This window comes from Hemicordylus capensis, chromosome 2 (genome assembly GCF_027244095.1).
Source record: "Hemicordylus capensis ecotype Gifberg chromosome 2, rHemCap1.1.pri, whole genome shotgun sequence".
NCBI lineage: Eukaryota > Metazoa > Chordata > Lepidosauria > Squamata > Cordylidae > Hemicordylus > Hemicordylus capensis.
The window spans coordinates 177,437,978-177,451,641 of record NC_069658.1 but is presented as its reverse complement, the minus strand read 5'-3'; the positions used below and the strand labels follow the sequence as shown (position 1 = coordinate 177,451,641).

At 45.0% G+C, this 13,664-nt stretch overlaps 1 protein-coding gene across 2 annotated transcripts in view; it reads right to left on the bottom strand.

The window, feature by feature from the left end:
• The window catches only part of LOC128346561 (venom factor-like), a 98,201-nt gene that overhangs the window by 60,351 nt on the left and 24,186 nt on the right, over positions 1-13,664 (bottom strand). For both annotated transcript variants that reach the window (XM_053299993.1, XM_053299992.1), the window contains 8 exons: positions 12,492-12,607; positions 10,655-10,801; positions 9,046-9,261; positions 8,080-8,274; positions 2,705-2,866; positions 2,466-2,592; positions 1,805-1,882; positions 631-831 (listed from right to left, as the gene is read on the bottom strand). In XM_053299993.1, the coding sequence (XP_053155968.1) occupies positions 631-831; positions 1,805-1,882; positions 2,466-2,592; positions 2,705-2,866; positions 8,080-8,274; positions 9,046-9,261; positions 10,655-10,801; positions 12,492-12,607 (1,242 nt within the window). The remainder of the gene's footprint in view (positions 1-630; positions 832-1,804; positions 1,883-2,465; positions 2,593-2,704; positions 2,867-8,079; positions 8,275-9,045; positions 9,262-10,654; positions 10,802-12,491; positions 12,608-13,664) is intronic.

Genomic DNA, 13,664 nt, shown 5'->3' with positions numbered 1-13,664 from the left:
ACCTAAGTGTGACCTCTAGGATTCTCCTTGTTAAGGAGAAAATAAATTAAATGTTCATCTCTAGTCCTGCATTTACAAGTGTGTATGTATAAATATATACATAGGTATCATTTCCCCAAGCTTAGGTGGCTAGCAACTCTGACTTGGGTAGTATCCGCATTCTTGGAAGCCATTTTCCTGATGGGAAAAAGTCATACAGCATTTCCTCAGTTAAGAAGAGGCGAGTTCAGGATAATCAGGTGCTGCCAGAGCACATTGTTTTCCCATTGATATGCATCCCACGTGCATGCATCGAACTTGTGGATTTTCACAAGGGCAAACCTAGTCTTAGGCAATGGTTGCTCATGGTGCACTAACTGAATGTATTTGAAGTGTGCATTCACCAATATAGTTGAGACAGAAGGTAGACACTGGCAGATGTTGTTTTTAATCCTGAAAATACTTGATCCTCAGATCCTTTATGGGGGAAAGTGGATTGTCTGAGGAAGGGATATGAAAGAAGGAACTTGCACTTCCTTCTTTCCTGGCTTTCTGGGAGACATGCCAGTCAAGTCCCATCTGCCCCCAGTATCTCCCTCCCACTCCCCAGTTGTGCTTCTTTGAGAGATCTTAAGAAACACTTCTACTTGCTTCTTGCCAGTAACAGGTGTTCCTCCCGTTGCCTCTCATCCCGGACTCCTTTAATGAAGCGACAGCATTCAAGGAAGGCATCCTTGCATGCATCCTGCTCTGCAACGTATTCTACGCGCCTTTCACAGCTGTATCCCATGGGGTTCTCATGCATGCCATCTTCACAGCACTTCTTTAGCTGCGGATCCTGATATTTGGCCGCTGAAAGATGTAAACCTCATGAAACATCAGAGCACTGGCCTAGTTCAGAGGTAACACTAGACCATGATTTAGCACTATAAGAACAAACTTCTGTGAAACGTGCACACTCCCCACTCCCTTCATCTTTTGCACAGCAGGAGAAATAAAGGTTTAGCTTTCATTTTAGATCAAACCATAGTTCCACAGTGTGATGTACTCAGGAAACTGCGGTTAGTTCTGTCTTTAGTTAGAACATAAAACAAACCGGGATAAAACTGTGAATGTCTCTCTAGAGCAGGGCGGCACAGCTTTGACCCTCCTACAGATGTTGGACCTAGGTGGCCAGATTTGGCTTTTAAAAAGCCGAATTATGGCTTACGGCCCATTTGACCCACAAGTATACCGCTTAGGTTCTTGCAACTCTGTGTTGGACTATAACTCCCATCATCCCTGACTATTGGCCACTGTGGCTGGGGGTGATGGGAGTTGTAGTCCAACAGCAGCTGGAGGGCTGAAGTTGTGCAGCCCTGCTCTAGAGAGAGGTCTTTTCCAGCCCTGCTTCTTTTAAAACTGGAAACCTTGAGGAATGAGCCTGGGGCTTTCTGCATGCAAAGCATGTGTGCTGCAACTGAGCAATGGGTCCACACTAGAAATTTCTATAGGAGATGGCAATTGCTTGCCCTTGGTGATGGATGCTTCCCATAATGGAGAGGGTTCTTTCTCTCAGGCATTGACTTGTTCCTTGAGAAAGCAGGATTTAGCTGGCACCTTGTAGGGAGAGGGAGATTCCTTCACAGAGGGAGCCACCAACAAGAGCACGAATGATCCATTTGCAATATGCAGTCGGTCAGCAGCAAAGCAGAGCAAGCACAGTATTCCTCCAATCCCATGTGGATTTCAGGACATCATTTTCCAAGTCTGGCTCAAATTATTTTGACTTCTGGGGGCATATAGAGCTCTTGTCACTTGCGGGGGGTGGGTGGGTGTCACATACCTTGATTTGCCTTTGACTCAATGAGCTGTATGGAACGACGTCGGCGTCGGCGTCTTGCAACCTGGGGGCACTTTAGATCTGCAGAGAAATGGCATTGAGAGGAAATAACTATCCTGGTTCAAAATAAGAAGATCCCATTGAATCCTAATTCTCGGGCAGAATGATCTTATGCATATTTACAGTAAGCTCACTGGGACTTACTCCCATGTAAGAGAGCATAGGATTGCACCTTAAGGCCTAACTACATATTGCATCCACATGTATGGCATGAACCACAGCAATGATTTCTAAGCAAAAGCAGCTTAAGCAGGGAGCAATTTGGATCAAAGAAGTGTTGGTGGGTGTGAACAAATGCTTTGCCCTTCCTCTGCCCCATGCATCTCCATTCCAAATCAATGAGGTTTCTTTTTTCTTAAAAATAGAAGCCACTGGAGATTTATTACAAATATTTTCATAGTAGGAAGTCTTGGGACAGTGGCCCACAACCCAAGAATTGTATCTCAGCATGCACTACATGGGATCTTGAGGTATAACATTCAGAGAGTGCAATGCTATTATTTGGGACAGCAAAATGTCTTGGCTTGGCCTGAAGGAGAAAGGTCATTCTCACACTGGAAGTCCTTTGCTGTCTCAAAGGCACATATATCCACCCCAATAGTACCTGATCTTTGGGGTGTAACAATTGTATTAGTCTTCAGGGACAGTCCAGCATCTGTAAAGACACCCAAGTTGTTCCTGCCACTGCCAGGTGTACATCCGATGTCGTTCTTCTCCACAGTGTCCCATATCTGGCAAAGAGCAGACACAAGCAGTAGGAAACAATCAAAATGAACTCCGAATGATCCAACTGGGGGGAAATGCAATGCTTGATGTTGCTATCCAAGGCATTCCATGACTCACCTTAGTTTGAGTAAACCTGTGCTCCTTGTTTAGGACATAGACACCTTTGTCCACGGCCACAAGACCAACCCGAGCATTTGCATCTCCTTCCAACTTGATTTTCATTTGAGTCCCTGGTTCGTGAATACGATTGTCTGCATCAGTTGCTCCTTTCACAACCAGCTGTTTAAACAAAGACAACCGACAGGTTTAGTTCCAAGACATGGAAAGTATCTGGTTGATTGTCTTCATGGAGAAGAACTGCTATTTTCTCATAATCAATTTTTCAATTATTGAAGGTGGTTTATAAGCCTCCCCTACATTTCCTTCTTTGAAAGCTAGACAAGGCACACAATAGACAGCTTCCTGAATCCTGAGTATCTGGTGTGATCTAAAATGTGCAGCTTGGAACACAGGAACCATATTAGGAAAAGGCAAACAAAAACTTGTTCTAGGAAATGCAGTATTGGTTCACTTACTGTGAAGGCTTCTCCTGGTTGCTGGAGTCAAGGACATCTCTATGGGTTATCCCCCTCACAAGCTCCAAGGCAGGACAGTTTTGATTAGCTAGAAAGAAAATGCATTCCTACTTGTGCCAGAGGGGGATAGCCCTGCCCCATGTCGTTCAGGCCAAGTTACAAAAGGTGTAACAACAAATTGATACACCAGAAGGCAAAAAACAACACAGAGAATCAACGTAACAAAACGGCAATAAGGATCAACATGAACAAGCACCATGAACTTGAAGTGCTATAGAAATGTCCATCAGCAAAAATCTGCATTCTGCTCCCCAGTATATATGAGCCTTTGTTAGTCTTTTGCTGCAATGCATAGAAAAGACTGCTGAGAAGATGGTCTCCTAGAAATAGGCAAGTGGGTCAAGCCAGGTGGGCAAAGATGTCCTTAACTCAAGCAACCAGAAGCCTTCATGGTAAGTGAACCAATGCTCTGTTCTCAGTTGCTGTGGTCAAGGGTGCTCTATGGGACATACCGCAGCTTGTGTGTCACCTAGGGAGGGAGCATCCTTCTCTTTTCCTGGGGAAGCACCTGCTGCAGCATTCTTCTTCTGAATGCTGCTTGTACTGAGGCACAAGAGTCCATTTTATAATGCCTGATAAAGGCTGAAGGTAGCTTCCACATTGCTGCCTTGCAGATTTCTTGCACCGGCGCAATTGTGGAAAAAGTGGCCAAGGTTGCTGCCGCTCAAATGTTCAGAGGACAGAGATGTTGCACCTCTTAAGCCAGTGCTATGCAGGCCCTAATCCATCTTGTGCTGGTCAATGAAGTAACTGCTCTTCCCATGGTACCAGGAATGAAGGACACAAACAGTGAATCTGTGGTTCTGAAAGACATGGACCTCTTTATATATCTCTTAATGCAACAGCGCGCATCAAACATGTGCCATCTTTTCTCCATGTGGCGCTTCTGCCACTAATAGGAGTGATTCCATCTGGAATTTTTTCTGCTTGACCCATCTGTTTTAATACTTCAGGTCTAGTACAGTGCTTTTTGTCCTGTCCTTTTTGGGTACAGTGAACAAAACAGAATAAATGGTCCTTCCCTCCTGGCAGTGAGGCATCGTTTCCACCACTTCCAGATGTTGGATGGCCTTTCTTAGCTTGATGTGTTTTGTCGAAAAGTGAGAGTGGGGAGTTGGAAGGAATCTGTGGGAAAGAAGCACATCCAATTCTATCTTGTACCCCTTCTGAACTATGTTGAGGACCCACTTGTCCATTACAGAAGCCTCTCATGTACAGAAGAACTCCGACAGGAGTTCCAGTCCCAGCCTGGAGAGTCCCTATTCACTGCTGCTGCTTCGTTTGCTTGGTTTGGTTGAAGGATTGTCTGGTATTGCCAAAGCTCCTGGAAGGGAAACGCTGGCGATTCCAGGATCCCCATTGTGCTCTGAAATCCCTATTCCAGCCCCCAAAGTAGGGCCAGGCATTCCAAAAGTACTGGAAAGGTTTTTTGAAACCTGGTTTATCAGGCTTGCATGGAGCAGATGGCATTGTCCTTTGCTTATCCTTTGTTTCAACAAAAATGTCTTTCAGAGCAGAATTACCCAAAAGGTTTGTGCTATCATAAGGTACAGCAGTCAGGTTATTTCTAGAGGTGGAGTCGACATGACAGCTCTTAAGCTACAGGTGTTGTCCACCCACTACAGAAGCTACAGATGATCTGGACAAAAATCTAATAGAGTCTAAAGTGGTGTCTGCCACAAAGGCCTGGGCTTTTTGAATCTTGACCAGCTGCTATCTCATTTTTACAGGGTCAGTTGGCGGGTCATTAAGTAAATCATCTACCCCCAATAAAGCTGCACTGGCCACCATGGAAGATGCTGCTGAGGAACAGGAAGCTATGGAAGAATTATTGTGTATTCTTCTCAGTGCAAATTTGGCTTTTTTAATCTGAGGTATCCTTAAGGGTGACCTCTCTATCCCTTGGCACCACAGAACCCGATATTAATTGTATGACTGGTGCATCTGTGTTTGGTGTTTTTAGTAACTCCGATGGTTCCTGCTAGAAAGAGTAATATTGGTTCACAATAGCCAACAGCTTCCTGTTGATTGCAGGTAGCAGCCTTTCTTTTACTACTTTGTTGAAGACCTTGGGCATTGGCAATAACATGTCCTGGAGTCTTGCCTTAGGGAATATGAGGTCCCCTTTGGTCAATTGAGTAGCCCCTGAAGTTACCTTAGATTGCAGACCAATGGTGCCTAACACTCTCATCATAGGAGGATTAAATTCCTCAGACACAAAAAGGTGCTGTGAGACACTGCCCTGGTCTTGGATCCTCCCCCCTCCCCCCCCCAACCATTCCCATTCCTCCTTATCTGGAACAATGTCAGGGTCCTGATTACCACCATCTGCTCCATCTTGCTCCCCTTCAAGGTCAGCATCTAAGTCAACCACATGGGTTGGTGTGGCCTTACGCTTATCTGGGTCCAATGGCCTCATGTTCCGATTGTCTGGATCCCCAGAATCAGGGCACAAAAGGTCTGAGGAATGCTGATCATTATGCTTACATTTTGAAGATAGTGGGGCTATTCTTACGATCACTAAAACTGGGCTAGGAAAATCCTAGCCCGATTTTCGTGATCGTGAGAACCACCGGGCTCACAGCCGAGCCCAGTGGTTCTGGAGCGGCTAACCCACTCCTGTAGCCCACCCCTTAGCCCAGGTTTGCAGAGCGAGCACTCCGCAAACCCAGGCTATCTGCTCGTGAGTAGCCGCGGTGTGGCTCCACGGTGTGGCTACTCACGAGTAAACCCCCGGCCGCGAGGCTTAAAAGCAGCCTCCCGGCTCGGGGGTCTCCAAGGGCATACTGGGGCTTCTGGGGGCCACGCAGCCCCCGAGCTCCTCAGCCCCCTGCAACTCCATCTCGGAGCCGGCCTCATGTGGGTGGCCGATCCAGCCGCCCAGGGCTCCCTTCCCACTCAGCGCCCTAAAACAGGTCTCACTGAGGGGGAGGGGGGCAGCTCTTTAAAAGGAGAGATCTCACCAGCTTCCTTGTGTGTCCTTGGTCCCAGTTCCAACCCCGATCTGCTCCTTCTGCTGCTGGTGCAGTTTTCAAAAACACTAGCTGCCGAGGTGCCTCTCATTTATTGGTGCCATTTCTGTCTGCTCACACTTTTTCATGACCTCCCGCAGCCACTGCTATTGCCGCCAATGTTCCCCAGGCTCGCAGCTCTGCTGCCATGGGTGGAGGTTTGGCGAGGAGAACCACCACTGCCCTTTTCAGCCTGGCTATAAGGAGCGGCAATGCTCCTACAGACTCTCCACTTCCTTCCCGCCTCTTCCTGGGCCACTCTACTGCAAGTTCCACAGCCTGAGGGCAGGAAACTTGCACGGCCTCATCAGCATCCGGACCAGGCAGCGTTAGAGTGGCCGGTACCAACGCTTGTGGAGGAAGCAATCTGGGGGCTCTGGTAGCTGTTGGGAAGCTGACTTTACCTTTTCCCTTTGGCACCAGAATCATATTATATCCTCCTGCATGCTCCATGGCAGGAGGAGGGGAGGACAGGAGAGAGGCAGGAAGAAAGATCAGAGGGAGGGTTTGGGGGGTTTTCTTGTGGTTTTTTTTTAAGGTTAAGACATAAAAGGGGCTGAGAAAGAGTCGCTGAGGGGAGATAAAATAAGGAAAATACTCTGAATAGAAAAGGATCCAGGAGAAGAATTTGGAGCTGCCTGGAGTTTCGCAGGACAGAAAGAACTGGGGCAGGGCTATCCCCCTCTGGCTTGAGTAGGCATGTATTTTCTTTCTAACTAATCAAAACTGTCCTGCCTTGGAGCTCATGAGGGGGATAAGCCATAGAGATGTCCTTGACCCCAGCAACAGAAAACAACCAAATTCATTGTGGGAAGCTCATTGGGCACAGCAGATGGCCCATAGGCTGGGCTGATCCCGTATGTGGTCATCCAAGGTCAGAAGAGCCATGAAAGTGCTTCAAATTCCTACTCCCCAGCAAAACAGATCTCAAGACTTAAGTTTCAGCTCTCCTAATTTAGTCACACACTTCCCTAGCCAAACCCCAACTATTTTATTTTATTTTCAAATGCAATAGTTCTCAGCTCTTCCATATCTTCCAGCATTTCACCAATAAAAACAGGGGCACTTTTGTATTTGCAAAACATATTCTCACACACAAAGTCACTCCCTAAGCCCCTTCTATTTACTTCAGCACTTTTTCTCTTCCTCCTGCTATGACTTTATCCTGCAATAACCCATCCTGCACTGGCTCTTCAAACAAAGTGTGTTAGTAAATGGACTGCAACAGTTTCCTTAAAAATTTATATATAACAAAATTAATTCCCAGTTGATCTGGATGAATTTATGATAGAATATATTTGAATAGACAGTTCCAGAAGGGATGGAAAGGAAGCAGTACTAACATTTTGTGTCTATGCATGTCCATGATATACAGGTATGTGCACTAGAATGAAAAAGCATCTGTCTCCCACTCAGATAATATCTAGAAATGGAAACTTGAAAAATCTATTGCAGATGTGTACACACCAGCACAATTCTTAAAATATGTCTCAAACATATCTTCAACAGGCAAAATTAAGACAATCAGGGACGATGTATCGATCAGGGACAAGAGTTGCAGATCAGAACTGTTCTTGATAAACAGAGACAATTGGATCCTGTACACTTACAGCCACATATTCTCCAAAAGCATACCTGTGTGATATTTTCTATGACTGCCTGAATTACATCTGGGTGGAATTTTCTAGATTCTATACATTTTCTAATTAGACCTAAAAACTAATTTGTGTGAGGAAACTATCTGAAATGTTGCCAGATTTTGAATGTTTGCACATTTTTGCTTTAGTTGTAGGAAAGGACCTTGAACTAATGTTGCTATAGCAAATCTTGATGAGGAGTGACCTACCGTTCCCATGCAGGTATCCTTCACGTCCACCCAGACTGAGTCGGCCACAATCTCATTGTTCCCTATTTGGTAATAAGCGACAAAGCGGAAGGAAGGGATGAGATCTGGGGCGATGGGCAGAGACATGGTCACCAGATTCTGTCCAGGTCCCTTTGGCTGCCTTCCAGCCTTGAATATCTTCCCTTTAGTCAAGATCTAATGGAGAACAAGAGACACTAATTGTTTAAGATGAAGGAGATTAACAAGTATGGATTACTTTGAAAAATGCTAGCTGCATATCTTAGGAAGTACTACCTTTATGGTGTTTGCCCCACATCCTAACTTCTTGCATTTCAGACCAGGTGTGACTATTTCCCAAGAGCACCGATACTTCTTACTAGTTCTAAATAACTGTTGTCATAAGCAATTGCATGCACCTAGATATTCTGTAAAGGCACAAAATATTTCCTTTTTAAAAAAAAGTTTACTTCCACTTGCATTGCATTGAGGCATTATCACAAAAAACCTTAAAACGCAATGCTTTGTTTGTTTTTACAATTCAGGCTTGACTATATCTAAGAGGAGGGCTGTAAACTGTTGACAGTCTTGTGCCCCTCCCCAAGGTTGAAAACAACTGTGAGAAGAATGCTTCAGGGGAGGGGGAAGCATTTAGCAATGAAGAGTCAAGCATCTTCTTCTCCTGGTTCCTTCACTGCTGCAAAGTGCTTGTTCCAAAAGGCACCAGAGAAAGCTGTCAGGCTAATGTTACACATAGTTGCAGTATAACATGTAGATTGGTCCTTAGCCATTGCCCTACTCTAGTTATCTCTCTCACAGTTACATGGTACGGTTTCCCTCCATGGCCATGTAGATTCCAACAATAATGGATTTTCAGCCACTGGTGTTCCTTCCAGAGACAATTGCAGTTAACACCTGAATAATGACTTGGCCTTTGAATTTGCCCTGTCCCCATAGATCAGCACTTACTATGTAGGTGAAATAATTAATCTGGTTCAGATCGCCTTGGCTGGGGCCCTTCACATTGAAATTGATTGGCAAGTTGTCCCCAGCCTTGAGCTCTGTAACTGTGACTGCTAAATGGAGATAGAATTTTCTAGATGCATCCTGGGGTGTGTAGGCAATAGCCTCCATGGTTTTTGTGGCTTGGCGTTCCCTCTGGAGCCTCGGATGGTTGGTTTTTACCTAGAGAAGGCAAGAAGTGTTAACAATCTCAAAGCACTTAAACTCTAACTCATAGAGCTAAGCAGAAGCTCCATGAAAAAAAGCGATCATGTTCAAGGCATCATGATCAAGAGATCATGAGAAGCTGACTAGGATTTTGGGAATATGAAGATCTATGCAGATGTATGAGGCACCTATTTCATGTAATCTGCATCCTCAGGAAAGAACCCCACTGTTTTATGAATATCAAAGATAACTGGGGCTTATGCACATCATTCCCCAGGATAATATGTTGTAGTAGTGGAGAAATTGGAGGCAAATAAATATAATACATCACCACGCTCCATACAAACATAGGCATTGTTCTGTACTACTGATACCTGTACTTTCCATTACTGCATAGACTGGTAGGAATGGTGGATCTTCTCCAGCACCTTTAGATTCTCTTATCTAGAGGTGCTGGAGAAGATCCACCACCTCAGGCTCCTTAAGACTGTTATCACACATGCACATTCAATTGGGTTGTGGTTGAATAAGTCCATAATGTGAATCATTATAGGACTGAACAGCTTCTGCCAGACTAGCAGAACACTTCCTGCTAGCACTGGCAGAAGTTGTTCCCTACAAAGATTCACATTATGGACTTATTGAACCACGACCCAATTGAATTTGCATGTGTGATAACAGTCTTAAGGAGCTTGAGAATGGCAGCCTGTAGTGAACTGGTAGCGTAGTAGAATGCCCAAGACACCTGCAAGTAAGATGGAACTGGGGAACTGCCCACCCAGCCAAAACCTGGGAGAGAATGTACCGGTAATTTAAGTGAGAGTGCAAAAACTGCTGGTTGAAGCTCTGCCTGAAGTCTCAGTACACCATATGTACCACCCCCAGCACAGTACCTCCAGTGACTGTTGCTGGTGTCTATCTGATGTTTCTTTTTAGATTGTGAGCCCTTTGGGAACAGGGGTCCATCTTATTTATTTATTATTTCTCTGTGTAAACAGCCCTGAGCCATTTTTGGAAGGGTGGTATAGAAATCGAATAGATAGACAGACAGATATGAACATGAAGCTGCCTTACACTGAGTTGAACTATTGGTCCAGTTTGAAGAAATACTTGTGAAACAGGGATTTCTCACCTTGCGAGTGCTAGTGAGACTGTCAGGAGGCATATAAAACAGGGCCAATAATGAGAGAGAGCCCCAAACATTGTCTCCCTGCACGGTGCAAAGCAGAAGCAGACAGGGAGGTGACCCCCAAGAAAGGGGAATCATGTCCTATAGGGCAGATGGGGATGAAGGTAGCAGAACCGCCTTGCTGCCTGGTTCCTCTGAAGCCCCTCCCCTGAAGGACCACCAAGGGCTGCAGAAACAACTCTCTCCTTTCCCATCCCAAAGGAGTTTACAGTGACTCACAGTGATACTTTGCTTATCCTGGCCCTCAGGCATATTCAGGATCAACTTGGCAGTCCCATCATTCTGGGTAGATGCATCAGCCTGGATAGGTTCTGCCACCACGGGGACATGGGCAGCTGGGGAGCCATCAGGGTTGGTGACATATACCTGAAACAGTTCAGAAGAAAGAGATGACTTTGTGTGGGACATAGCAGCCTCTGCTGAGCCTCATTCAGGGTTCTCAGGCCATTTGTATCATCAGAGGATTCAAGATATTTCCACTGCTATTTATGTATTTCACACTGGTTTGAAGTTGGTATTGGGGGTGTGTGTGTTTTGTTTTGGATACAAAATGTTTTGTGCCCAAAACAGGCCATTTTGGCTGTTTTGTAGCCAAAACAAAACACCAAATGCTCAGAACAAATTTGTAGCCGAAACAAAACGTCCCTGTTTCAGTTACAAAACATTTTGTTCTTTCCGGTGTTTTTCATTTCAAAAAACTTCATTTTGCAATCACGAAAAGTCTTTCTCCTTCACTCTCCATTTTGAGTTTCGACATCTGTTTGAATTTCCGGCCCTTCCAGCCTGCAGATTGGCCAGCAAAAGCATGATCTGCAATTGCCTCCTTATTCATTTTAACGAAATTTAAGGGTAAAATTTACCCTCATTGCCCAGTGGGACAGTGTGCATTTCATTGTTGTGTATAGATCAATTGTATTTCTGGTGGGATGTGGATGGATGTGCATGACCTTTGGAAACCTGCCTGGTTCTTTGCAAAGCTCTACTGTTGTTGATGTGTGATGTTGATGTTATTTGGGGTGGATTTGGGGCAGAAAGGGGGGCTTTGGGGGCAGAAGAGTGGGTCAGGTGGTAGTGCCCCAGGGGGTGTCTGCCACAACCCAGATTCCAAAGGAATAGGGCAAACGGATGATTTCTTAGGAATTGTTAAAGTTTACGTATCTTTAAGGTTTCCACCCTAGGGAATAATAGAGGTTTCAGTAGACCCATAACTCCACCTGGGTGGTACTGGGGTGACTGGGAGCAAGTGGTGGTGTAGTGCACATAGGGTGCCAACCACCCCCATGGGTTGCTGGGTTCTGTTGTTTCTGAGGTGTTCTGAGTGTAGATTTTCTGGTAGCATATGAGATTTTCAGCAACCAAACAATGAATCCATTCTCATATGCTACCAGAGAATCTACACTCAAAACATCTCAGAAACAACAGAACCCAGTACCCCATGGGTTAGCAACACATGGGAGTGGTTGGTACCCTATGTGCTCTACACCACCACTCGCTCTGGGCCATCCCGGTGCCCCCCAAGTGCAATTATGGGGCTGCTGAAACCTCCATCATTCCCTATGGGAAAAAACTTTAAAGACGCGTAAACTCCATTAAATCTTTAAAAACCAGCCCTCTGACCAATTACTTCGAAATAATTCTGGCAGCTTCCTTGCCCCCACTGGGCACTACCACCCACCCTACTCTGCTTTGGGCCACCCCTCCCCCCGATGTGAAGCTGTACTTTTGGTGAAACCTCCATTATTCCCTATGGGAAAAATCCTAAATTTCAAAAATTCACCAAAAATCAGCACTTTGCCCAATTCATCTGAAATTTGGGTGGAAGCTACTCATTGGGCTCTACCACCCCCACCCACTAGTTTTGCACTGGGATAATTTTTAAAATCTAAAACGTTTCGGATTCAGATTTTGCAATTTCGAACAAAGAACAAAATGGGGGTGTTTCAGATTCAGGCCAAAAACAAAACAGAAAACAAAACAAAACGCACAACCCAAGTTGGTGTAAGTCAGCCTGGGGATTGGGCCATGAAAGAAGAAAAAAGGTGAGGACTGACATTACCATACATTCATAGGGCATTCCTGGCTTGAAGTACTTGGGGGTTTTTGTAAAGAGGATCTGATAAGGAGAGGTCACAATGCTAATGCCTTTTCGCTCAGTCTCCACCATGTCACTGCCTGCAAAAAGGAAAGAGAGGATGTCTGTAAGAATATGCAACCAAGTTGTTTGAGAGAGGAGAAAAAGAAATCCCCAAATAGTTTTCAAGTCATTAGCTTCAAATCCAGCAGTTCCAGTTCCTGGGTGGTAAGGATGTGCGAACCAGTTTGAACTCAAACCAGTTCAAATTCAAACCATGGTGGTTTGATGGTTTGAATTCGAACCAAACCAGCCATCAGGTTCAAGCTGCAGGTTCGAATTCGAACCAAACTGGGGGTGGTTTGATTTGAACCAGTTTGAACTGGTTTGGACCTCCAAAAATGGGTGGGATGGTATCTGGCACCCATGGGTACCTACCTTCCAAACCCCAAAGCAATCAGACACTCATATGATATTTTATGAATTTTTGAAATTTATTTATATTTTTTCTCATAGGGTATAATGGGACCGAACCAGCCCATTATTCCCTATTGTGGAGCACCTAGGGGCACAAAAGTGGGGTGGGTGGTATACACCCAGGGGTGCCTACCACCCACAAAGCCCCAAGGCAATTGGACACTCCTCTGATTATTGGTGAATTTTAAAATTATTTTGGAATTCCTCATAGGGAACAATGAGGATTGCAGCAAATGTATAGCTTCACGTCAGGGGGAAAGGGGTGTTCTAGAGCAGAGTGTGGTGAGTGGTAGTGCCCAAGGGGTGCCAGGAAGCTATCAGAATTATTTGAAAGGAATTGAGCAAAAGGCTGATTTTTAAGTGATTTTTTAAGTTTACGCGTCTTTAAGGTTTTTCTCCATAAAGAAGCATGGAGGTGTCAGCAAATGTATAGCTTCATGTCAGGGGAAAAGGGGTGGCCTAGAGCAGAGTGTGGTGGGTGGTAGTGCCCAAGGGGGGGCAAGAAATCTATCAGAATTATTTGAAAGGAATTGGGCAAAGGGCTGATTTTTAAGTGATATTTGAAATGTATGTGTCTTTAGGGTTAGCAATGAGAGTGGATTCATGGTTTGTCATTGAAAATCTTATATGCTACCAAAGAATCTACACTCAGAACACTTCAGAAACAACAAAACCCAGTAC